Source organism: Coturnix japonica, chromosome 5, assembly GCF_054131305.1.
Source record: "Coturnix japonica strain WE chromosome 5, WE-NBRP24, whole genome shotgun sequence".
In the NCBI taxonomy this organism is placed as follows: Eukaryota; Metazoa; Chordata; class Aves; order Galliformes; family Phasianidae; genus Coturnix; species Coturnix japonica.
In genome coordinates, this window is record NC_140667.1 from 8755269 (window position 1) to 8777980 (window position 22712).

Consider the following 22712-nt stretch of genomic DNA (forward strand, 5'->3'; position numbering starts at 1 on the left):
CCCTCTGCATTATGCTGTCCCTGCGAAAGACAAGGCATCACAGCACGGCACTGCAAACCTTTATTCCTAAGGGGTGAGGGACAAAGTGGGGAACAGGGCTGGGGGGGCCTCAGCGCTTCTTGGTTTTCACTAGCCCCTTGGCCACCAAGCTGCGGTACAGCTCCTGCACGTAAGTGTAGATGCACTTGGAGTCCGGCACTGCCAGCCGCAGCATGTCATCCACCTCCAGCAGCTGGGCACAGTCAACACGCTCCCTGCAGGACCAGCATCACCAGGGCTGCCCCAGAGGTGGACATGGGGATGGGGATGGGGACAGAATCATACTCACTCTGCAGTGGTGAAGGCCAGGGTGAAGTTATGCCGGCGGTCCTGGGGCTCCAGGCTGCCATAGTCAAAGGCATCGGGGAAGAAGCTGTGGATGAGGGCACAGAAGGCCAGGCCGCTGCTCCAACTCCCCGAGAAGTTCTGGATGTCCACGTGCTGTGTGGGTGGGAAGGGAGGGGGGTGGTGGAGGAGTGGTGGAGGAGTGGATCAGGATGCTGCTGGCCCTCTGCCACCCCCAGTCCCCCAGTACTCACCTGGTAGCCACGTGTCCTGGCACGGCACCATTCCAGCAGCATGGCCTTCACTGAGCCCGTGGCCCCCACGCGCTTCAGGTGTGGAGCTGGGCCTGTGGCTGCCCTGTGGCCAACCCAGTGTCACCCACTGGTGCATATCCCCCCAGGGACTCACCAGTGGGCAATGTCCCCCCACTGCCCCATGCCCCCAGCTGTCCTCATCGCACCCTGACCTCCCCAGGCCCCACTCACCCCCCAAACTTCTCCAGGATGGCGCTGCGCCCATGTGCCCGGCTGCTCATTCGTGGCCGCCCCACAGCTGCCACCCTAGGGGGCACCCGGCTGCGTGGCCCCATTGCAGACACACCACTGTAGAACACAAGGGTGGTGGCTGTGAGCAGGGATAGGGCCACCACTGTGGATATCACCTATGAGAACAGGGTATGGGGATGCCAGCAGTGGGGCAGGGCTATGAGGCAGCCCTGGTGCTGGCTGTTCTTCTTTTCTCACCTCTCACTGCCACCTGAGCTCTCAGTGCTACCAGCTGCAGGGGAGAGCAGAGGAGTCAGTAGGACAAGAGGGGGCACCCAGCATAGAGCTACCCCCCTGGGGCAGCCATAGTGCCTGGGGGAACTACAGGGGGTCCCAAATAGGGCAGCTGGGACTGGGAACAGAGGGACTCTACAGAGTGTATGGGGATCTGTAAGAGAGCTTGGGAGAGGACCCACCTCACCCCCCATTCCTCATCCCAGGCCCCCTCCCGCCTCCCCTGCCCTGGAAGGGGATCCCTGTGCTCATTTCAGGGCCCTGCCCAATGTAGCTCTTACCTGTGGGGGATGTGGGGGACACAGGAGATGAGGGAGATGTGGGAGACATGGGGAACGTGGGAGACACGGGGGAGGTAGGGGAAAGAGGGGTGGTAGGGCTGGTGGGGCTGGTGGCCTCCTCCGTGGGTGAGCAGGGGGGGAACTCAGGCCACAGCTCATCATCCTCATCCTGCAGCCAGGTGGGCTCCTATGGGCACAGGCATGATGGCTGCACAGCCGTACCACCACCTCACTGCTGCCATCCAACCTGCTACCACCACCCTGCACCCCACAGCCACAACCTGTCCCCTGTGCCACCACCCCCACCCCACCAGTGCCACCCAGTACCCAGCCCCTGGCAATGCCACCCCAGCCGTGCCTCCTCTCACCTGCCGGCCTTGGCTGCTGCCTGCTGCCTCTGGCCTGGGCCCCGGCTCAGCCTCCTCCTGTGGCACTGCACTGCCTCTGGTTTGCCCTTCGGCCTCGTGCTCTGCAGCCTGCCCTGCTGTGGGCTCTTTGACAGCATCCCCTGCTGCCTTGGCCCCACTGCCAGCATCCTTTGCAGCCTCCCCCTTAGCCTCACTCTCAGCATCCTTTGCATCCTCCCCTTTAGCTTCACACACAGCATCCTTTGCAGCTTCCCCCTTAGCCTCACTCACAGCATCCTTTGCAGCTTCCCCCTTAGCCTCACTCTCAGCATCCTTTGCATCCTCCCCTTTAGCTTCACCCACAGCATCCCTTGCATCCTCCCCATTAGCCTCACTCACAGCATCTCCTGCCATGCTGACCTCACTCACAGCATCCCCTACTGCCTCCCCCTTAGCCTCACTCCCACAGTTCTTCTCTGCTTCTACCTCGCCCCCAATCCTTGTATCCCCTGCGCTCTCCCCCCCAGCGCCCCCTTCATCCCCCCCAGCCTCCCCCTGCCCTTCCTGTGCTGCACTTTCCCCGCTGTCCCCCCCCACCATCCCCTCTGTGGGCCCTGTTGATGTCTGTGCGAGGTCACCCAGGGCAGTGTCACTTGGGGTTGGGGCTCCATCGGTTGTTGTGGACTCCATGCTCCTACTGTGGGCTGCAAGGCTGTCACTGAAGTATCCACCGTGCCTTCCATCCCGTGCCTTCCACCCCATGCAATCCCATTGCACTTCTGTCCCTCAGCGTTCCTCCTGCCCGCCCACCCCATCGGCCCCAACACAGCTCCCAGCCCCCATCCCCATTATTTATCCCATCCCATCCACCTCGACCCAACCCCCACCCCCCAGTCCTGTCCCCAAACCCCTCCCGCCCCCATGCACAGCCCACCCCAACCCATTCCCCATTCATGTTTTCCTCCTGCCCCCTCCCAGCTCCTCCAGCTCAGTCCCAACTCCACAACTCACTCCCTACCCCCAACCCCGACCCCCCTCCCTCCCTCCCATCCTGTCCTATCCTCGTTTCTCACCCCAAACCCCCGACGTCCCCCCAGCCCCCCGGCGCCCCATATCCCGGCTCACCGCTCTCCGCTCTCCCTGCGGCCGTGTGACCGCCGCAGGTGCCGCCTTCAGTCAGCGCCGACGGGGCGGGTCGGGGGCCGGAGAGGGGCACAGCGGGGAGGGGACGGGACGGGACGGGGGGGAGAGGAGGCCGGGCGGGGCCTGGGGATAGCGGGGACTGCGGGATGGAACGGGGACACAGGGACACGGACACGGGGGGACTCGTGCACGTGAGGACATGGGGGGACGTGGAGGCGATATCGGGGGGATATGAGGGTCACGAGTGGGCACGGAGACACGGCACATGGAGGAGATGGGTGATGCGTGGGACACGAGGGGACACGAGGGACACTTATATATGGGAGAGAAGGGTGACAAAGGGAACACAGAGTGCCCTGATCTGTGGGGGGACATGGGGGACACATTGACATAGAGGGACACGGGGCCATAGACCCGTAGCAGACACAGACACGCGGGGGCAGAGCCGTGAGGGCAGACCCACGGGGACACGCGGAGGTCACGCGTGGGCCGGCCCGACCCCGATCCATCCCTGCCCTCCATCGCCTGCCCCCGCCCACCCCGCTCCGCACCGCACTCCACGTCCCATCAGCGCTGAGAACGAGCCGTTGCCCCGCCCCCATCCGTCTCCTATTGACCGAGAGCGGCGGCGGGGCGGAGCGCCTGAGCGTGTGGGCGGAAGCGCGTCCCACGTGCATCCTGCGGGAGCGCGGTGCGGGAGCGACATGGACCCGCTGCGGGCACAGCAGCTGGCGGCAGAGCTGGAGGTGGACATGATGGCCGACATGTACAACCGGTGCGCGGCCTGAGGGGACAGGCGGGGCCTGGGGGTAGTGCCCGGGACAGGGAGGGGCTGGGAGAGCGAGAGGCGCGTGGGTGTCGCGGGTGGGGGCTGTGCGGGTCCCGGGGGTTGGGGGGTGCCGGGCAGAGCCGTGGGGTGACGGTGTTGTCCCTCAGGATGACGCAGGCGTGTCACCTCAAGTGCGTGCCCCCACACTACAAGGAGGCGGAGCTGTCGAAAGGCGAGAGCGTGTGCCTGGACCGCTGCGTGGCCAAGTACCTGGATGTGCACGAGCGGATGGGCAAGAAGCTGACGGAGCTGTCGCTGCAGGACGAGGAGCTCCTGAAGCGCATGCAGCAGGGCACGGGCACCGCCTGAGCCCTCCCTTCGGACTCCCCTTCCCATCGTACCAATAAACTGGAGGCTCTGGGCCAGCTGTGTGCTTCCCTCGGCCCCCCAAACCCGTCTGTGGTGCTGTGTCAGGGGGTGTCCCACTAACCTACTGGAGATGGGGGCACCCCGGGGTGTCTGCCGTGCCCACGTCAGCCTCAGGGATAGGCTGAGACCTTCCTTATCCCTTATGGGGTCAGGACAGGGCTGTGCCCCTCACTCTGCTTGCTGGGGGGACATTGGGGAGCACCTGGAGAAATGGCCACAAAGGGACACCTGCAGGGGGGCAGTGAGAAAACAGCATACCTGCATGGGGACAGGCACAGAGACATTTGGTATGGATGGCTGGAGAGGGACAGTGCCCTTTCCGCACCTGGAAAAGGACCACACAGGGACACCCACGTGGGGACACTTAGGGGGGGAAACCTGGATGGAGGCAACCCCAGAGCCACACATACATATGTGCACACATGTGCAGGGAGGGCCTGCACAGGGTTACTAGATGGGAACACCCAGCCAGAGACACCCCAGCCTGGGGGTGGGCACTGTGTGTCCATCCACCCGTACACACACAGTGCGCCTGTGCCGGTGTGTCCCCAGGGCTGGCTGGAAGTGGGTCAGGCTGCGCGCACACTCACTGTCCTCACAGCTTGTGGGTCGCATTACGCCCCACCGTGAGCCTGTCGTGCAAGCAGTGGGTGTGCAAGGTGCTGCAGGCGTGACAACGGGGTGGCATTGCTGAGTGTAATGTCGGTGTGTCCGTCCAGCCGTGCCGCAGCGAGCGGTGCGTGCGCCGTGGGGCCCTGCGGCCGGCAGCAGCGGTGCCGGGGCCATCAATATTTCACGAGGAGAGAGCGCCGTGACCTGGAAAGGCAGCGCCGCAGCCGCTGGGCCCCACGCTCCCAAAATAAGACCATTTTTAATAAAGAATTCCCAACCGCGCGCTGCCTGCGTGGGTTCTTTTCACTCGGGACGGGTGGGAGCAGAGTCCTGGGGACACCTCCTGCCACGAGCACCTCAGGAGGAACCGAGAGGGGTCCGGAGGCCCCCCCGGTCTGGCTCAGAGACGGGGCAGGAGCAGGCCCAGCAGGGGCAGGAGGGTGGGGGCCGGGCAGGGGGCCGCAGCCACAGGGGTTTCCCCGGAAGGGCCACGGGAGTCATGGGACGGAGGGGGTGGCCGGGGCTGGGAGCCCCGCAGGTCGTGGGGTGGCAGCCCATCACGGTAGAAGGCGGAAGGCGGTGCGGCAGGCAGGGTGCCGGGGCGGCCTAGCGCCCGCCCGGGGGTGCCCACCACAGCCACTGCCCCGCCACCACCACCACCTCCATCGCTGTCATCCTCATCTTTGCCTTCGTGCTCCTCCTCGTCCTCCTCGGGGCAGCCGTCGAAGTCACGGGGCCGCAGGTTCCGTAGGTCAGTGCCACGGCGGTGCGGGGGGCTGGCGCAGGGCACGGGAGAGCTGGAGACACGGGTGCGACGGAACCAGGCCCAGAGTGGGCGTGCGCGGCAGTCGCAGGCCCAGGGGTTGGCGTTGAGGCGCAGGAACTGCAGGGAGGGCAGCGCGGCCAGTGGGTCCCCGGGCAGTGCTGCCAGGCTGTTGTTGAACAGGTAGAGGATGGTGAGGCGGGCCAGGCCGCGGAAGGCGCGGCGGTGCACGGTGGCCAGGCGGTTGGCGTGCAGCAGCAGACGATCCAGGCTGGGCAGCCCACGGAAAACGCCCTCGGACAGAGCTCGCAGCCGATTGCCGTGCAGGAAGAGGTGGCTCAGGTTGGCCAAATCGGCAAAGAGATCATCCTGTGGGTGATGGGGTGGGTGAGGGATGGGGTCCCAACTCCATATTGCCACCCAATGCCCTGCATCACCTCTGTAACTCGTGGATGTCACACAGATCTCTGCCCTACAGCCATCGCCCTGCTGGACAGATAGTCCTCTGCCACCCCCCATCCTTGTGCCACCCATCACCCTGCCCCATGTCCTGGCCTTGGGGTTATCACCACCAAGAGCTCTTCTGTACAACAGGTATCATCACCCTGCCTTGTGACCCTGCTCCATGAGCAGCATCCATCTCTCTGCTTTATGGTCCTCCTCTACAGTGTCACCCATCTCCTGTCCTTGCCCCATGGGCAGCACCTAGAGAGCTCTGTCACGTCTTTGCCTCACAGCCACTGTACTGCCCTGTGTTTTTGCTTTCTGAGCATCACCTGCCACCCTGCACTGTACCTGTCTGAGATACATCCCGTTCCCATGCCTGCAAGCACTGCCCACTGCCACCCCACATACTCTCCCCAGAGACACCCCATAGCCCTGCCACACAGGGCCATCCCAGGACCCAGCTCGGCCCATGTCAGACCTGGAGGTAGAGCAGCCCGTTCTCCTGCAGGTAGAGGTACTGGAGGCTGTGGAGGCCACGGAAGATGGCGCTGGGCAGGCTGGCCAGCTGGCACCGGTAGAGGTGCAGGGCCTGGAGGCGCCGGAGGCCGTGGAAGGTGTCGGGCGCCAAGACGCGGAGGTGCGGGTTGTCACCCAGGTCGAGCTCCTCGAGGGCGGGCAGGTGGCGGAAAGTGCCCGGCTGGATGGAGGAGATGTTGTTGGAGTAGAGCCAGAGGGTGACGGTGCTGGGCCCGAAGGTGCCCGCCCGCAGCGCCCTGATGACGTTGTTCTGCAGGAAGAGGCGGCGGGCGCCAGGCGGGAGCCCCGCGGGCACTGAGGAGAAGTTGTTGGCCTGGCAGCTGACGGTGGGCGGCGAGACGTAGCAGGTGCAGAGTGCGGGGCAGGCGGGCGACCCACCGGGCACCCACGCCAGCGCTGCCAGCAGCAGGGCCGCCAGGCGCCCGCCTGCGGGCACAGCGGGGCGTCAGCCTGGGGCTCAACCTGGGGCACCGCACCCGCACCCCCGGCCCAGCCCCATGCACCCACCACCCTCCCCAGCGACCCCGTGGAGAGCACCCCGAGGAGCAGCCCGGGTTACTGGCTGCCACCAGACCCTAGGAACCCCCCCAGCCCCTGAGCTGTGCCCATCCCACATGGCTGCTCCAATTCCACATGGCCAGGAGCTTCAGGAGCTCTACAGGGCTATGTGCACCCCATATGGTCATGGCCACGGCCATCCCTTAAGGTCAGGTATCCCAAGAACTCTACACATGGGCCACATCCATCTCACCAGGAGAGCCATGCTATAGGAACCATTAGGGCCATGACATAAGGTCAAGGATCCCGTAAGAAGCCAGTAGGGCAATGCACCATTCAACATGGCCATGCCTATCCTATAGGGCCAGGATCCCATAGGGGCCCTCGGGTTCCACGCACACCCATGACACTGCCGACCCCACTGAGTCCAGCACCTCACTGGGACTGGCGCTCCAAAGAGCTTCCATGGCTTTACCCCTTGGGATGTCCCCTTGTCCCCCTGGGGCTGTAGTCCTACGGGACCCCTTTGGGGATGCGATGGGGGGACTGTCCCCCCCACGCGCGCCCCCGATAGCGGGGCGGGGCGGCGCCACGTGCGCGCGTGCCGCGGCCACGTGCGGGGCGGTGCGCGCGTGGGCGCGGGCTGACGCTCTCCCCGGTGACACGCGCCGCCGCCGCTCCGGGTGTTCGCGCCCCCGCCCCCCCTTCTCTCTTCCTCCTCTCCCGCTCCCCCCCCCCCCCGCTCCGCCTTCCCGGTGCCCTGCGCTGCAACCCGAGCGCCTCATCCATAATTCAGCCCGGCCTGGCTCGGGCTCCGCGGCCCGCTGCGGGGGGAGGGAGGCGGCCCCCCCGGTGCTCGGCGGCGGGGTTGGAGATGGGGGGGGACGCACGGAGGCGTCCGGCGCAGCTGCTCGGCGCCGCCCCCCTCCCCCGGCGCCCCGTGCCGGCGTGCGCCCCCCCGGCGCCCCCCTCCCGCGCCCCATCTGTCACTCCCCCTCGCCGCGGGCTGACTCAGTTCGGAGCTGAAGTCACCGGCTCCCGAGCTCCGCTCCCCGCGCAGCCACCCCCCCGCTCGCAGGGTCCCGCTGCCGGCTCCACCCCTCCCCCCCCTCCCTACGTTGCCCCGCACCGTCCCCGCTTCCCCTTTGCCCCGCTGCGGCGACCCCACGGGGCACCCACCCGCGGGGCTCCGTGTCACCGCGTACCCTTTGCGCCGCACCGCGCGCCCCGTTAACCCCGAAGCGCTCCGCGCGCACCCGGGGCAGCGGCTGCGCCCCGAAGGCAGCGCCGCGGGTACCGGGACCCCCGCCCCGCCCCGCCCCGCCGCGGGGGGGTCTCGGGGCCGTGCCCCCGGCCCGCCCCACGCCTACCTCGGGGCAGGTCCCGAGCCGTCGGGGGCCGCATGGCGGGACCGGGCCGGGCGCTCAGGCGCTGCCCGCTGCACGTCGGCTCATGGCCGGTGCCGGGGGGGGTGCGCGCCCCTTACCCCCCGCTGTGCCGCCGGGAGGAGGAGCGGCAGCCGCCGCCCCGGGGCATGGCACGGGTGGGCTCGGCTCGGCTCTACCCGCGGCTCCCGGAGGGGCTGAGCCCTGCCCGGCGCCGCGCCTTATCCCGGGGCGGCCGCGCTCCGCCCCTCGCCGCCGGTCCCGCCGCTTAACCCTTCCTCGGCCGGGCCGGGCCGTCCCGCTCCGCGCGTGGGGGAACTCCACGGAGGAACGCGGAGCTCCTGCGGGACGTGCGGGGCCGGGGGGTACCCACGGGGACGCCCCGCAGCGCGTCCCCAGGGACCCACGAAACGTCTCGGAGAGAACGCGAGACCTCCCGTCGGCTCCCACTGGGGACGGGAGGACTCGCGCGTGGGACCGTGAGCCCGGGGTGCGAGCCGAGGGGAAGCCCTCCCTGCATCTCTGGATCCTCGCGGGGGGTTCCGTGTCCCCGAGGGTGGCGGACACTTCGGCAGGGGCGTTCGTCCCCGCGGATGGGACGGAGGGACGGTCGCGGGTGGGCGCCCCTCGCCTCACACCCACGCGGGACCGCGTCGCTGTCCGCGGTGCCGGAGCGGGCGCTGTCCGCGGTGCTGGGCGCGGGGCGGGGGGCTGTGGGTTCCCGCAGCGGGAGCGGCGGAGCGGGGAGCCCACGGAGCGCGGGTGGGGAGGGGCTCGCGTGGCCGTGCCAGGCTGCGGCGGCACAATCTGGCACCCGCCGTGTTTGCGGTGCCGTCTCCGGCGCGGCTCCCGGCGAGCGAAATATCACAAGCTGGAGAGACAGACGCTGGTGGGGAGCGGTGGGCGTTGCGGGCGGCACGGGGCTGACTCAGGGGCCGCCATCCGCTCGCTGTCCCCCGCGATGTCCCCCGGTCCCACCGTGCCATAGCTGTCCCTATTCTATGGGTCCTATGGGTCCGGGCAAAGTGACAGAGGGGTCAGGGCCTGAGGTGTTGGGCACCTCCGGTTTTGGTCCTTTACTTGCATCCACCCATCCGTGGGTATGGTGTGGGGGGGTGGGACAGACCCTCGTACCCCAGTAGGTCCTGGGAGGGACGATGGCACCAAGATGTGGGTGGAAAGAGATGGGTGATGAGATGGGACCAAGAGTGGTGGAGGATGGTGGAAGAGAGATGGATGGATGGGAAAAAGGAATGATGGATGGGGAGGAGGGGGTGAAGGCACGGGGTGGGTGAGGGCAGCAGGGACACAGTGCAGGGCAGGTGATGTTGAACATGTGTAGGGCTGGGTGGGTGTAAAGCAGGATGGATGGATGGATGGATGGATGGAGTGGGACAGATGGGCGGGAGGCAGGCAGATGGATGGGTGGATGGCTGTGCAGCTGAGTGGCAGGTTGCGGGGCGGCCGGCGCCTGCCAGCAGGGATGAATGGACGGGTGAAGGGATGAATGGGGCCGTGGGGGCAGTGGGACAGGGGGAGGATGGACAGATGGATGGGAGAGAGGGCAGCGAAGGACACGGGGCTGGCGGGTCGGGCACGCGGCTAAGGATGGACCCCAAGTCAGGGGGCCGCAGCCCCAGTGACCCCACGGCGGCTCCGGGCCCGCCCCGCCCCCGCCGACGCCCCGGAGGCCGCGTCGGTTCTCTCCGCTCCGCCTCCCGCTTGGAAGGACGAGCGGGCACCGCCGAAGTGACGGTAAGTGTGCGGTCCTCGGAGCCAGCCGGGCCGTGCCGGGCCACGGGGCTCAGCCTCATCCGGGCTGGCCGCATCCCCGCCCCGCCGGGCCGAACAGGGGCGGAGCCGCGGCAGTGCCACTCCCGGTGGATGCGGGCGGGCGGCTCCGCGCCCAGCAGGGCCGAACCGGGCCGGGCAAGGAGAGCGGCGGCCGGGGATGCTCTCGAGGGCCGTGGGGCGTACCGGGGAGCGGGTACCCCGAGTCCGACCCGGACCCTCCGCGGCGTGTTGGGGCGGTCGCGGGGATCCAGGAAGATTGCGGGTCGCGGTGGGAGCAGTGGGGCTAAGGCCGGAACGTGAGATGCTCGTGGCGATGTCGGGACTGCGTGGGTCCGAACCTGGGGGCTGCTTGTGTTCCCCCCACCACGTGCGTGCCCGACCATGTGCGCGCCCGCATGGAAATTCCCCTCGCGGGGGCTGCTCGGGCCGCCTGCTGTGTCATGGGGATGCGGTTTTGCTTGGTCCCGGACACCCTCAGCCCTACCCGGAAGCCGACGGGGCCGGGAGGGCTCCAGTTCCCCTCAATGGGACAGGAGGGACGCCTAGCGCCCTGCAGCCCAGCCACACAGCAGCTCCTTGAGAAGCCCCATCTCCTTCCTAGGGAGCCCAGTGGCACACAGTGACAGTGCCAAGCAGTTAGCGTTTCTCTTTGCCACAGCCCTCCTGTGCTTTCCCTACTCATGCCCCCAGCCCGCAGCCTCTGCTGGGGCAGCTATATATAGTGTAGCCTTGCTGACCTCGGGGCTGAGCCATCTCCATCTGCATGGTTAATCTTTAGCCAGCTGCCTGTCCCCCTGGTCAGCTGTAATGAGGCCTCATTAGCAGCCATTACACTGGCCACAGGGCCAAGGGTGCCCTGGTGACAAGGTGTGGGTGGTGGTGAGCGCTGGGGCTCCATGGTGCTGTATGCTCTTGAGAGAAGCTGGTGGGATGTGCTGGGTTTCCTACCAATGTCCCAGTGCACCCATGGCCTGCGACTGGGTTCCCAGAGAGGTGCCAGGGTCTTCAAGAGGTGTGTCAGCATGCCTGGCATGGTGTCAGGGTCCCTTGGAGTATGTCATTGTGTGCCATTGTCCCCAAGGTGCGTACCAGAGTGCCTGGTCACAGGCATGTGTGTGTGTGCCAGGTCCCCGGGTGTGTCATTGTCCTCAGGTGCTGTGCTCATGGCCCATAGCACCAGTGCCAGCAGCCCCAGGGCTGTGCTTCCATGCTGTGGGTTGTGTAGCATTCTTGTGCCAGGCCCCCAGGGGACGTGCTCAGGGAGGTGCTCAGGGAGGTTGCAGGTCCCCAGGGCTGAGTGCTGCAGGGTGATAAGGAGGTGGTGCTGGGGGCGGACAAAAGTTCTCTGCCTATCGGGTGCCAGCAGCCCTGGCTCCCCCCCAGTGATCCCAGCAGAAGTGCACAGTTCAGCCGTGTGCCTCGGGCACCCCACACAGGGATCCAGACCAGAGTCCAAACTCTGCTGCTGCAGCGGCACCAGGGTACAGGTGGGTGTCAGTGGGGGGGCAATCGGGGGACAAGAGGAGGAGCGGGGGGCCGGGTTGGCCTTTGTCCAGGTGGTTGGTCACATGCAAAGTGAGGGACTGTATGGAAAGGGAGGGCTGTGACTGCCCCACTTGTCCCCTGCAGGATCAGCAGAGCCCTGTGCCCAGCAGCATGGCAGGGGGCGCGGGGCGGGCCAAGAAGCTGGGCACACTGCTCTCGGGGCTGCTGGAGTGCGGTGCTTTCTGTGGCATCATCTTCGGCTGGGCATCTCTCGTCTATGTCCTCAAGAACCTGGGCTACTTTCAGCAGTGGTGCGAGTCCTCGGCCAACATCAACCCCAATGGGACGCTGTATCCCGGTATGACCCCAGTGTCACCATCCTCATCAGTGCTGAGCTCTTGTCCCTGGCATCCTGGGGTGCCCCGCGTGCCTCCCATGTTCCCACTGTCTGGTGCTCTTCGGTGCCCAGGTTCCTGCTGTCATCCCTGTGTCCCCACTGTCCCAGTGTCCATTATCCACACTGTCTGCTGGCTCCCTACTTTTCCTGTCCCCGGTGCTGCCCATTTTTCCCACTCCCCCTTGCTGGTGTCCCTGTCCCTACTGATGGCTGCCTTGCAGACTGCAGCGGGCAGGATGAGCAGTTCTCCCTGGTCTTCACCATTGGCTCCTTCATGAACAACTTCATGACCCTCCCCATGGGCTACGTCTTCGACCGCTTTGGCACTGCTGTTGCCCGTCTCATCGCCATGTGAGTGCTGCGGGGGGTGGCAGGGGGTGCTGGGAATGGAGGGCCACTAACTAGGTGCTGACGCAGGGCTGGGGGAGCGTTATCAGGAGCGGGGTGTTTATCGGGGCTCCCAGGCAGGGTGGGACTGTTGGAGCCCTTCTCACTTTGGGGGGGGGACAGCAGTGTTTGCTTCTCAGTGCCACCAAATGTCCCCAATCTGTCCTTCGTTGCCTACAGCTCCACAGATGCTCTTCATCCCCACTGATGCCCCCAGGGCACCCCTGGAACTGTAGGGCCAGCCACTTCCCCACATTCCTTGACCCCAGAGGTGCCACATGAGACCAGTAGTGGGATGCTGGGGTGTTGGAGCACCGGGGTGGTGATCTTGTACCCACCTTGTGAACACTGTCCCCCTGTTTCAGCTCCCTCTACACTGGTGGGACCCTGCTTGTTGCCTTCTCCACACCAGGTGAGACCCACACAGATGTGGGGTGCCCCCACCCCATCCATGTCCCTTGAACCCACTGACACCTGTGTCCCCAGACCTAGCAGTGCTGCTCTTCCCGGCTATGTCAATGCTGTCGGTGGGCGGCATTCTCCTCATCCTCACCAACATGCAGGTGGGAGGCACATCTGAACCCTCACCCCACTGCTGGGGCACCCTGCCTAGCGATGGGGACACTGACGGCATTGTGGGGGGGTTCTGTGTGCCAGGTGGGGAACCTCTTTGGGAAGTACCGCTCCATCATCATCACTCTCTACAACGGGGCCTTTGACTCCTCATCTGCCATCTTCCTGATTATCAAGGTGGGCATGGGATGGGTAACACCACAGGCACTGGATCTGCCAAGATTCAAAGCACGGGCACTGCGGTGGGCTGGAGACAAATGGGATGGGGGCACAGCTGGGGTCTGACATCTATGGTGGCCCTGGGCAGTGACCAGTGGCCAGCATGGCATGGTGGCAACCTGCATGTGTCCCCAGGTGCTGCATGAGCATGGACTGTCTCTGCGGGCCATGTTTCTCTTCATGGCAGCCTGCAGCGCCTGGCACCTGCTGCGCACCATCTTCCTCATGCCCCGCATGCACATCCCCTACCCACTGCCACCTGCCTACAACTATGGGTAAGGGACGCCCTGCCTACACTCCTAGGGTGGCAAGACCCATCCCTTAGGAGGTGGTGGTGCCCATCCTGTGGGTGATGGTCGTGGGGTCCATTCCACAGGTGGTGGGGGTGGTTATGGTGCCTGTCCTGTGGGTGGTGGTAGCAGTTGTGGCACCAATTCCATGGGTGGTGGTGGTGGTCATGGTGCCCATCCCTTGGGTGGTGGTGGTGGTCACAGTGCCCATCCCATGGGTTGTGGTGTCATGGTGCCCATCCTGCGGGTGGAGGTGGTGGTGGCACTGGGATGCTGTGATGGTTGACAAGATGAGCAATGCTGCAGGCTGTCATGCCCAGGGCGCTCCCAGTCATACCGCACCTACGAGGAGAAGCGCCCACCGGAAGATGATGGGCCAGAGGAAGTACCCCTGGAGCCCAGTGCCCCAAAAGGTGGGGGAGAACTGGGGCTGGGGTTGATGCACCCATCATCTGGGTGTGGGGGTGGCCATGTGGGTGGTGGCAGTGTCATCTGGGGTGTTGGCCCATGGGCTGGGTGGGGGTCCTTGGAACCACAAGTGGATGGATGTGTCAACTGTGGTGGAGACTTTTGGGGAATGGGCTTGGCCAAGTGTGGTGGGCGTGGGCAACCCTAATGGATGCATTTGTTCTGTGCAGGCAACGCAGCTGTGGAACCCTTCTGGCCCTGCGTTCTCTCATGGCTCTTCATGTGGCATGTGGTGTGGCTCTCGGTCATGCAGCTGCGCCACTACCTCTTCATTGGTACACTCAACCCACTGCTTGACCACCTGGCCTTTGGCAATGAACACCTGGGTAGGGCATGGTGGCCAAGGGGTACAGTGAGCCAGGCAGGGGTCTGGGGTTCGGCCCTCTGCACTGACTATGCTTCTCCACAGTGAGCATCTACACCAACGCCTTTGCCTTCACCCAGCTCTGTGGGGTTCTCTGCGCTCCCTGGAATGGCCTCATCCTTGACTGCCACAAGCGGAACAAGGCCCACCGTGCTGAGGGTAACCGTCCCTGTCCCACCATCCCCCTACTCTTGGTGTCCCTGACCCTGCTCTGTTTGGGACATGCTACCACTGTGCTCTGACCCTGCTACGCCTGTAGTTATGTCCCCACAAAGCCCTGACCCCCCACTGTGCCAATGGATGTGACACTACAATGCCCTGATCCCACCCTATCCATAAACATGTCCCCACCACGCTTTGACCCCACCATGTGCATGACCCTGCAATGTCCTTATTCCTCTGTGTCCACAAAAGTGTCCCCATGATGCCCCGACCCCACTGTGCCCATGGATTTGTCCTTAGCACTCCCCATTCCTGCTCTACGTGGGGACATGTCCCCACTGTGCCTTAACCTTGCCATGCCTGCAGGAGCTCGGGGGGCACTGGCTGACCTACGGGCAACCGTGCCGTCACTGGTGTTGACGGCGACGCAGTGCGTGCTCTTCTCCATCTGTGCGGCCGTGCCTATGCTGCCTGTGCAGTTTGGCACATTCGTGCTCCAGGTGATCAGCCGCTCCTTCCTCTACGGGGGCAACGCCGCCTTCCTGGCCATTGCGTGAGTCCTGTGCACCCTGATGCCGGTGGTGGCAGGGGACAGAGTGGTGATGGAAGGGGAGGGAGCAGTGGGGACGCTGGTGGATGATGGGGCAACGATAATGGGGTCAGGGTGGAGGGGGGCAGGCAGGGGATGATGATGAGGGAGGGTGAGGGTGGAGGTGGAATGGTGATGGGAACAGTGGTGACGTGCACTTTGTCCTGGCAGGTTTCCCCAGCAGCACTTTGGGAAGCTCTATGGGCTGGCCATGGCTCTGTCGGCACTGGTGGCCCTGCTGCAGTATCCCTGCATTGCCCTGGTGCGTGGAGCACTCCAGGGGGACCCTTTCTATGTAAGTGCTCCCCACAGCCTATGGATACCCCACAGTCCAGGGGCGGGGGGGACAGTTCCATGGTGGGGTGGTGGTCAGAGTCCATGGATGGATGCAGGTCCTGGTGCCAGGCTGGATGGGACTCCTCCCCCACGTGGGGTTGGAAACACCAGACGATGAGGAGATGGAGTCCACGGTCCATGGCAGGATGGGGCTCATGCTATGGTGGGATGGAGGGCCTGATCTAAGTTCAGGTGGGGATGCTGCCCTGTGAAGGGCAGGAGGTTCTGCCCCCTGGTAGACTGGGGGCACACTGTGCTGGAGTATGATGCTCGTCTGCAGTACCATGGGGTGTGGTTTGCTACCCCAGCACAGGCAGCCTTTAGGGGACTGAGGAGCTGGCCCCTTGTCTGATTGGGATCAGCCCCTGGTTCCATGCCCTCAACCCCTGTCACTCCACCACAGATGAATGTGGGGCTCATCGCCGTGGTGCTGCTGGCCTACATCAGCCCTGTGGTGGTGGTCCGCGAATGCCGGAGGCGTGCCAAGGAGCTGGAGGCTGCCTCAAGCCTGGAAGCTTCTGCAAGTGCCGAGACCCCCGCCCAGACACCCCACTGAGCCCTGCACTACCATCCAGCTTTTTTCTACTGGACTTTGGGGGAGGGATGGGACTGTGCTGGGGGGCACAGCAAGGGGTGGGTGTGCTTTGGGATGGAATAAATATTCCAATGCCTCTGCCCATGGTTCTGCTCCCACCCGGTGCCCCCATACCCCAGGGGCTTCTCCAGTATCTGCTGTGGGGTTGAGCCCCGTACTGCTCCCATTCTCCCCCAGCCCTAAAATACATAGACATGTGGCCTCAAGGCAGCTGATAGGGCACTTTATTGGGACAGTGACATGGACCACTGTGGGTCCCTGGGCACTGGAGAGCCATGGCAGGACCCCTGAGAGCCCTCAGTACTCACAGATGAAGGGGCGTATCTTGAAGCAGGCTTTACTTCTCCAGAGCCCATCTATGGACAGGACCCATTGTCAGGGACACAGGGAGACCCACAAACCCCCATTGCCCATCCCATTTCCCCAGTGTCCCAGTGCTCCATTCCATTGCCCTTGTGACCCGATGTCCCCTCTCAATGTGCCCCATCCCACTGTCCCACTATCCCAATCCCTTCTCCCAGTGCTCCATCTCAGTGTCCCACGTCTGTTGGCACACTCCCAGCACCTTTCCCTGCCCTTGGTGCCCCCACCCATTGCCCCCAGCACCCTGTGCCACGGTGTGGGGCTGTTCTCACCTTTGGGGCTGAGCACGGTGCAGGTTTTGAACAGTCGTTGGGGCTGCCCGGTGGCCCAGTTCGCATAGTTCCAGGGGCTCTGGTCCTCCCAACACGTCTTCCACGACCCATTCTGTGGCAACAGGTCTCAGCATCTTGCACCCACCCCTGGCCAAACCCTGGATACCAGCTAAGCCTTGTTACCTGGCAGGAGGTGACTGCCCCAATCCAGAGGCTGAAGTGGGTGTAGGTGGATGCCAGCTTCCTCAGCACTTCGTTAGTGGATGTGCTATGCACCGAGGCCAGCTGTCCCCTGTATGTGTTCCGGCAGTAGCTCTGAGGAGCACAGGTTGATGCCTGGCACTGGCAGTGCCCATGGGAGCCTGGCATCCCACTGACCTCCCCACCCCTCTCACCTGGGCACTGTTGTAGGTGCGCCATGTCTTCACCACTGCAAAGCGCCTCCCGCTGCCCTCCTCTCTGCCTGCAGGTACCTTCATGGTGTGCCACGGGGCTGAGGGAAGGGACAGGCTGGAGAGTGTCCCCTCTGCACCCCCGCCAGCACCAGTACCCCGAGACTGGGGACAGGAGTGTCCCTGAGCTGTTCCCATTGTGTCCCTAGTGGTCCCCGAGCTACTCACCAGGGCGGAGGGCAGAAGCCATGCTCAGCAGGGTCAGGACAAGGAGCAGGCCAGGCTGCATGGTGGGGAGCTGTAGGGACATAGCAGGGCTGGAGGACCTCTTGCCCCAGGGCCCTGTGGTCCTTGGAGTAATCTCAGGAGAACCGTGCCACCCTGTGTCCTTTGTCTCCCCTGGAATCCCCAGCACCAGCCCTACCCCTCATGCCCAGCCTTCAGCCCCATCACCCTGGGTCCCTGATCCCTGCCATCCCCGGTGCCACCCATTCCCCAGGTCCATGTTACCACCCCTTGGCCCTCAGCCACCCCCACGTCCCTCATGCTCTGCAGCCTCCTGCTAACCCTGGGGCTACCCCTGGTTCTGTGCCCACCCGTGCCACCATGCACCCCCCAACACACCCCCAGAGCATCACAGAGCTGCATGTACCAGATTCAGGGCTGTCTTTCCCCTGTTCCCAGCCCCAACCCATCAGCACAGGGCTGTGTCCCCCCCTGCCATCCCTGTTCCTGTCCCCACTCCTCACCTTGGGGCTGGGAGCCTCTGCCTGCCTTGGCCCTTATAAGAGTGCTGGGGCCACGTGTCCCCTGCAGCCTTGCACCACCCCAGCCCTGGCCCCAAGCCACCAACTGCCATAAGGTGGCCTGGAGGTACACAGGGGGGTCAGGGACAGTTAGGCCACTTGCCCAAGACCACTTCCTCTCCCCATGTCCACAGAGCCTTGCAGCGGCCAGTGCCAGTCATTAGCCCCAGATGCCATCACCCTTTAGGGTGGCCCTGTGCCTGTTATTCAGCCACCTCATTCCTTACCACGATCCCTTTCCAATGCCGCCTGTTCCCTGCCACCCTGTCCCCAAGCACTGCCACCCTGCCCCACAACCCTGCTACTCCTTGGGGCACAGGACCGTCATGTGATGGTCAGGAAAGTGGATGTGCCCCTTTAGAAGGGGCAGTAGTTTTCCCAACAGCCCAGAGTACCCATTTGCCATTGCAGCAAGGGCGTGCTGCTGTCTCGTGCCCATGTTAGTGGGCATGGAGGGGCTGCATTCCCAGGTACAGCAGTGCCTGGAGAATGTTAGGGGCATCTCCCTGTGGGCTCAGGGCATGGCAAGACGCAGAAACAGAGTCACAGGGCTGCCCCAGTGGGTGATGGCATCTGGGGCCAACAACAGCTATGGGCTGCTGCGGGCACCATGACTGCAAAGAGGGGAAATGACCTTGAGCAAGTGGCCAAACTGTCCTTGGTTCCCCCACCCTCACAGGCCACCCCATGGCCGTTAGTGGCTTGGGGCCACTGCAGTGGAGCTGGGGCAGTGCACAGATAAAGGGGACATGTGGTTGCAGCATGTGTTTGGGGGAAAAGGGAAGATGCTGGGGGCTGCAGTGTGATCTTGTGGTGGTGGGGACTGCTCCCCCCATCCCAGGTCACCTCATGGCTCCTGCTTCCCTTGGAGTCCCCCCCCCCCATTAACCCAACACACAGAGGGCACAGGCGTGGGGCTGCACACCAAGGCTTTATTGGGAGGAGGGGTCTCCACATCCCCTCGGCCAGTTCTGAGGTGAGCCTGAAGGTACCTCTCCTCTCTGCCACCCCTGTGTGGCCCCCATGGCTCCCTGCTCCCTGTGCCACCCTATGTCTCTCACGTCCCTGCATCCCCAGCATCATTCCTGACCCTCACCCACTGCCCTTGACCCCTCTGTCACCACCTGCTCCCTGGTGTCCATCCCCACAGACACCCCCCAGTCCTCACCCACTCCCATGCCAACCTCAGCAGCTTGGGGCTGTGTCCACCCACTGTACCCACCCCACCCACACCCCAAACGCCCCCCTGCCCTGTCCCAGTGACAGCGTGGGTAAAGAGTGGGACTGGGGAGCTCTGGAGAGGAGAGATCGTGGGGCCAAATGCAGACAGGGACTGCCCCATGGCACCCAGAGCTAGAGGCCCAGGGAGAAGGTGCCCGAGTCAGTGGACTGCTTCTCCCGGCTCTGGTCCCCCAGGGCTCCTGGGGTACAGCCTGAGGGGCTGCTGGAGGCTGGGGGCATGCTGGCCTCAGGCACCTGTGGGACGGGGAATGGGCGTAGGGTCACTCCCTGTCCCACAGCTGTGGTACCCAGGGTGCTGGGGGCTTTGGGATCGCCCCTCCTTGGGGTACCCAGCAGCCAACTGACCTCCTCAAACTTGCGGGCCTTGTAGTGCTCGGCGCCCTTCAGGAAGTTGAGCAGGATGATGTCGCACAGCACCGTGCCCTGGGGGGCAGCAGTAATGGGGAAGGGGCTGCGGGGTGCCCCCTGACACCCCACAGACCTCCAGGAATTAGGCTGCTATCACCCTTCCCGTCACCCTGCCTTGTGGCAGTGGGATTTCCCTCCATCCATCCTGCTTCCCACCACTTTTGGGCATCACCATGGCCCTCAGCCCTATGGCTGCGGGTTACCTCCTTGCCCCAGGGCTGAGGACTGCCTCAACTCACCACGCCGATGGAGGTGAAGGCAGCCACCGTGTTGATGAGGGTGGGCACGATGCCGAATTTCCCAGCCTGCAGGAAGGCAGAGGGCTGAGCCGGCATGGCCTCCACCCATGGCATCCATAGGTTCCTGGGATGCCGTGCCCGTACGTACGTTGCCATACACCAACACATCAAAGCGGATGCCGAAGGCCTTGGTGAGGGTGCGCAGCTCGGTGCCATTGTGCCCACGGTAGTACCGTGCGTGCCTGCGTGGGACACGGCCACCTGGCACCTCCTGCTCCGCAGCCGTCCCAGCAGCAGGCAGCGACACGTGGCCCTACCTGAAGTTGTAGCCGGGGGAGCCGGGGCTGTGCTGGGTGACGCTGTCCAGGCGGGTGAAGGAGTAGCGGGGCAGGCACAGCTCCCAGGCGCGGTCCAGGTCACACACCCAGCCGATCTTGATGCCCAGCACCCCGCCCTGCCCAGCCGGCCGTGAGGGCAATGCTCCCCATGCCACGTGGCCCCATGGCCCACCATATACATCCCACATCCCCACCATACCATTTTCCCATGTCCTACATCCCTGCATCCCCATGTCCCCACATCACAAGCCCCTGTGTTTGCACACCTCAATGTCCCAATGTCCCCACATCCCCGATTTCCACACCCCATGTCCCCATTCCTGCATTCATGCACACCACATCCCAGGTCTCCCCGGCCCTAAACCTCCAGTCACTACATCCCCTACCCTGTTGTCCCCACATTCCCCATCCCTGCATCCCACATCCTTTATGCTCACGGTGGCAGCCAGTGCGGCAAAGTCCTGCCCGGCGAAGCGTGCCACGTCCCCCAGCCGCAGGATGGGGCACAGCGGCTGCTGCTCGGGGTGGAAGCGGCAGCGCTGCAGCTCTCCTGCGCTGACATGGGGGGGCAGGTTGGCCCTGGGGGGGGGGGGGCACGGCTGTGAGCCTCCAGCAGTGAGAGCCCATCCCGTGTGCCCTCAGTGCCACTCACTTCTCAAAGCCAAACAGTGGGAAGCGGACGCTGTTCTTGATGAAGAGGGTGAAGTTTTCAGCCTCCAGCATCACAGGGCTGTGGGGAGAGAGGTGGTGGTCCTGAACGGGGCAGAGGGCACCGTGTTTATCCCCCTTCCCGCTGCTGCTGCACACTCACACATCGACAGTGTCCACCTCGGGTGGGCACCAGCCCCGGATCTCACAGGTGCGCAGGGTCACATTGTAGGGGATGCAGCGTCCTGTCAGCACCCCTGTGGCCATAATGCGGGTGGGCTCAAACCCTGTGGTTTTTGGGATCCCCCTCCCTTAAAACTCACCACTGCCTGTGGTGCGGCCCTTCCCCTGACAGTCACGGTTGGACGCACACCGGTATGTGGCTTCACTCTGTGGAGGGGGGGTGTCTGTGGGTCGGGGCACACCGGTGCCCCCCATGCCACCCCCTGTGTCCCCATACCTCTGGGCAGACGCCCTGCTCTTGATTCTCCGTCAGGATCTGCTTGGTGACCACCACGAACACCGAGGTGCCCTGCGGTGATGGGGACACTGTGTCACCACCACCCCCGTTCCAGCCCCATGCCACACGGGGACTATTGGGGTTATTTGAGACGAGGTAGGAGGGCTTGGGGTGGGTTCCCTGCTGTCTCCTGCCTGTGGGGGGGTGACGTAGTCTGCTGTGTCCAGGACACGGTTGCCATACTTCCCGATGCCCTTCACTTTGGTCACCACCGAGGACTCGATGACAGTGTCCCGCACCTGGTAGGCCTTCTCATGCAGGAACACCCAGCTGTGGGGTGGAGGGGTCAGGCTATGGGGACAGCTGGTTGGCCCCCTGCCACCCGCAGACAGTCCTCCTGTCACCAGCCCTCCGACAGCCACTTGTCACCTGCCTGTGTCACCCCCTGGGGTTCAATATGCTCCTCAACACCCATCCCTTCCTCTCCTCTCCATCATCCACGCCAACAGCCACCCTCCCATCACCTTCCCTTGTGTCACTTGGTGTCCCCATCGCAGACACACTGCCAGCCACCTGTCCCCCTCTGCCCGTGGCTGTCATCACTTCTCGCAGCCTGGTTCCCACCCCCACACCCAGCGGGCAGCTGCCATTCCCACGACACCCTCCTGACCCCACATCATGCACCCACCCAACGTCCCCTCTCGGTGTCACCCTCCCAATCCCCAGCTTGTCACCACGGCATCAGGGAAACCGTGTACACCGGGAGCAGCGTCTGCCGAGGGGTGGGGGGACACCAGCAGAGGAGCGGGGTCCCGTTGGGGGGGTCTCTCACCCGATGAAGTAGGAAAGGATGAGGAGCTGCACGACCCGGTTGACGACGCCCACCACCCAGCTCTTCACCACCACCGACTTGGTGGTCTCGTAGGAGAAGAAATCAGCCAGGCAGCCGGACTGGGAGCGCTGGGGGGGCATGGGCAGCCGGGCGGGGGCACAAGCAGGGGCTCCACAAGGATACGGGTGGGGATACGGGCGGTGGGAAGGGACGGACGCAGGGAGCGAGGCAGGGATACAGGCAGCAGGCAGGGATGCGGGCAGATAAAGGCAGCGATGCGGGGATGTGGGCAGGGATGCGGGCGGGGTGGTGCAGAGGGGTGGGCACAGGACGGAGGGAGCGGGAGGGGGGGCAGGGGGAGATGGAGGGAGGGGGCACGGGGGGAAGGAGGAGGAGGGAGAGGAGGAGGATGTGGGTGGGGGGAGGGCTGAGAGAGGCGGTGAGAGAGGGCTGGTTGTGCGGCGGTGCTACACGGGGCAGCGCTGCCCGGGTGCCCTGGGGGGCTGTGTGCCCTACTGGGGCTGTGTGCCCTGTTGTTGGGGCTGTGTGCCCTATTGGGGCTGTGTGCCCTGCTGGGGCTGTGTGCCCTGTTGTTGGGGCTGTGTGCCCTGTTGTTGGGGCTGTGTGCCCCGTTGTTGGGGCTGTGTGTCCTATTGGGGCTGTGTGCCCCGTTGTTGGGGCTGTGTGCCCTGTGTTGAATAGTGTGACTCTGGTTTTTAATGCCCCGCACTCGGGATGG

General features: G+C 64.6%; 6 protein-coding genes across 17 annotated transcripts; 2 read left to right on the forward strand and 4 right to left on the reverse strand.

Annotated features, from left to right (window-relative positions):
• Positions 1–42: 42 nt before the first annotated feature.
• Positions 43–3423, reverse strand: SMTNL1 (smoothelin like 1). Of its 5 annotated transcripts, none has more exons than XM_015863654.3 (8): positions 2857–3423; positions 1753–2435; positions 1385–1571; positions 1068–1101; positions 810–926; positions 579–681; positions 329–480; positions 43–254 (listed from the first exon to the last, which is right to left on the reverse strand). In XM_015863654.3, exons 2-8 carry the CDS (start codon positions 2419–2421, stop codon positions 110–112), a joined length of 1407 nt encoding a protein of 468 aa, XP_015719140.2. In that variant the 5' UTR covers positions 2422–2435; positions 2857–3423; the 3' UTR covers positions 43–109. The 5 variants fall into 5 exon arrangements, 4 of the variants coding, with proteins under 4 accessions (XP_015719140.2, XP_015719141.2, XP_015719138.2 ...); XM_015863655.3 differs by having other exon boundaries at positions 1753–2428; positions 2857–3416; XM_015863652.3 differs by lacking the exon at positions 2857–3423 and having other exon boundaries at positions 1753–2580.
• A 120-nt stretch (positions 3424–3543) lies between these two features.
• TIMM10 (translocase of inner mitochondrial membrane 10) lies at positions 3544–4095 on the forward strand. The gene is made up of 2 exons (XM_015863663.2): positions 3544–3649; positions 3811–4095. Exons 1-2 carry the CDS (start codon positions 3579–3581, stop codon positions 4010–4012), a joined length of 273 nt encoding a protein of 90 aa, XP_015719149.1. The 5' UTR covers positions 3544–3578; the 3' UTR covers positions 4013–4095.
• A 789-nt stretch (positions 4096–4884) lies between these two features.
• Positions 4885–8440, reverse strand: RTN4RL2 (reticulon 4 receptor like 2). The gene is made up of 3 exons (XM_015863659.2): positions 8300–8440; positions 6373–6857; positions 4885–5816 (listed from the first exon to the last, which is right to left on the reverse strand). Exons 1-3 carry the CDS (start codon positions 8331–8333, stop codon positions 5085–5087), a joined length of 1251 nt encoding a protein of 416 aa, XP_015719145.2. The 5' UTR covers positions 8334–8440; the 3' UTR covers positions 4885–5084.
• A 1598-nt stretch (positions 8441–10038) lies between these two features.
• On the forward strand, positions 10039–16053 carry SLC43A3 (solute carrier family 43 member 3). 6 transcript variants are annotated; one of them, XM_015863651.2, is made up of 13 exons: positions 10039–10069; positions 11738–11951; positions 12212–12341; positions 12743–12789; positions 12864–12940; positions 13035–13127; positions 13305–13444; positions 13766–13872; positions 14098–14253; positions 14337–14450; positions 14820–15006; positions 15214–15337; positions 15782–16053. In XM_015863651.2, exons 2-13 carry the CDS (start codon positions 11765–11767, stop codon positions 15932–15934), a joined length of 1515 nt encoding a protein of 504 aa, XP_015719137.2. In that variant the 5' UTR covers positions 10039–10069; positions 11738–11764; the 3' UTR covers positions 15935–16053. The 6 variants fall into 6 exon arrangements, 4 of the variants coding, with proteins under 4 accessions (XP_015719137.2, XP_015719135.2, XP_085404423.1 ...); XR_014946338.1 differs by lacking the exon at positions 10039–10069 and adding an exon at positions 11510–11595 and having other exon boundaries at positions 13713–13872; XM_015863649.3 differs by lacking the exon at positions 10039–10069 and adding an exon at positions 11510–11595.
• A 138-nt stretch (positions 16054–16191) lies between these two features.
• LOC107314452 (bone marrow proteoglycan-like) lies at positions 16192–17423 on the reverse strand. 2 transcript variants are annotated; one of them, XM_032444788.2, is made up of 5 exons: positions 17229–17423; positions 17004–17101; positions 16792–16923; positions 16609–16720; positions 16192–16329 (listed from the first exon to the last, which is right to left on the reverse strand). In XM_032444788.2, the coding sequence occupies exons 1-5, from the start codon at positions 17308–17310 to the stop codon at positions 16271–16273; spliced, it is 483 nt and encodes a 160-aa protein (XP_032300679.2). In that variant the 5' UTR covers positions 17311–17423; the 3' UTR covers positions 16192–16270. The 2 variants fall into 2 exon arrangements, with proteins under 2 accessions (XP_032300679.2, XP_085404427.1); XM_085548301.1 differs by having other exon boundaries at positions 16609–16923.
• Positions 17424–18718: 1295 nt separating this feature from the next.
• Positions 18719–22314, reverse strand: P2RX3 (purinergic receptor P2X 3). Of its 2 annotated transcripts, XM_015863611.3 has the most exons (12): positions 21974–22314; positions 21336–21471; positions 21142–21213; positions 21005–21071; positions 20845–20938; positions 20686–20763; positions 20471–20612; positions 20013–20149; positions 19844–19937; positions 19696–19761; positions 19394–19471; positions 18719–19282 (listed from the first exon to the last, which is right to left on the reverse strand). In XM_015863611.3, exons 1-12 carry the CDS (start codon positions 22111–22113, stop codon positions 19160–19162), a joined length of 1227 nt encoding a protein of 408 aa, XP_015719097.2. In that variant the 5' UTR covers positions 22114–22314; the 3' UTR covers positions 18719–19159. The 2 variants fall into 2 exon arrangements, with proteins under 2 accessions (XP_015719097.2, XP_085404426.1); XM_085548300.1 differs by lacking the exons at positions 20845–20938; positions 21005–21071; positions 21142–21213; positions 21336–21471 and having other exon boundaries at positions 21974–22261.
• Positions 22315–22712: the final 398 nt, after the last annotated feature.

Excerpts from the sequence above, each read along its gene's own strand:
- SMTNL1 (XM_015863652.3), bottom strand. The coding sequence starts at position 2,493 with ATGGGGTGGAAGGCACGGGATGGAAGGCACGGTGGATACTTCAGTGAC. Across the intron at positions 481-578 it reads CCAGGACACGTGGCTACCAG|CACGTGGACATCCAGAACTT; the intron begins GTGAGTACTGGG and ends CCACCCACACAG. Across the intron at positions 255-328 it reads CTGGCCTTCACCACTGCAGA|GGAGCGTGTTGACTGTGCCC; the intron begins GTGAGTATGATT and ends CTGGTCCTGCAG.
- TIMM10 (XM_015863663.2), top strand. The coding sequence starts at position 3,579 with ATGGACCCGCTGCGGGCACAGCAGCTGGCGGCAGAGCTGGAGGTGGAC. Across the intron at positions 3,650-3,810 it reads ATGGCCGACATGTACAACCG|GATGACGCAGGCGTGTCACC; the intron begins GTGCGCGGCCTG and ends GTTGTCCCTCAG.
- RTN4RL2 (XM_015863659.2), bottom strand. The coding sequence starts at position 8,333 with ATGCGGCCCCCGACGGCTCGGGACCTGCCCCGAG. Across the intron at positions 6,858-8,299 it reads GGCTCGGGACCTGCCCCGAG|GCGGGCGCCTGGCGGCCCTG; the intron begins GTAGGCGTGGGG and ends CTGTGCCCGCAG. Across the intron at positions 5,817-6,372 it reads ACGGGCTGCTCTACCTCCAG|GATGATCTCTTTGCCGATTT; the intron begins GTCTGACATGGG and ends CATCACCCACAG.
- SLC43A3 (XM_015863651.2), top strand. The coding sequence starts at position 11,765 with ATGGCAGGGGGCGCGGGGCGGGCCAAGAAGCTGGGCACACTGCTCTCG. Across the intron at positions 12,790-12,863 it reads TGTTGCCTTCTCCACACCAG|ACCTAGCAGTGCTGCTCTTC; the intron begins GTGAGACCCACA and ends CTGTGTCCCCAG. Across the intron at positions 14,254-14,336 it reads CTTTGGCAATGAACACCTGG|TGAGCATCTACACCAACGCC; the intron begins GTAGGGCATGGT and ends GCTTCTCCACAG.
- LOC107314452 (XM_085548301.1), bottom strand. The coding sequence starts at position 17,310 with ATGTCCCTACAGCTCCCCACCATGCAGCCTGGCCTGCTCCTTGTCCTG. Across the intron at positions 16,924-17,003 it reads GCACCTACAACAGTGCCCAG|AGCTACTGCCGGAACACATA; the intron begins GTGAGAGGGGTG and ends TGTGCTCCTCAG. Across the intron at positions 16,330-16,608 it reads CACCGTGCTCAGCCCCAAAG|ATGGGCTCTGGAGAAGTAAA; the intron begins GTGAGAACAGCC and ends TCCTGTCCATAG.
- P2RX3 (XM_015863611.3), bottom strand. The coding sequence starts at position 22,113 with ATGCCCCCCCAGCGCTCCCAGTCCGGCTGCCTGGCTGATTTCTTCTCC. Across the intron at positions 19,938-20,012 it reads TCCCCCGGCTACAACTTCAG|GCACGCACGGTACTACCGTG; the intron begins GTAGGGCCACGT and ends TGTCCCACGCAG. Across the intron at positions 19,762-19,843 it reads ATGTGTTGGTGTATGGCAAC|GCTGGGAAATTCGGCATCGT; the intron begins GTACGTACGGGC and ends GCCTTCCTGCAG.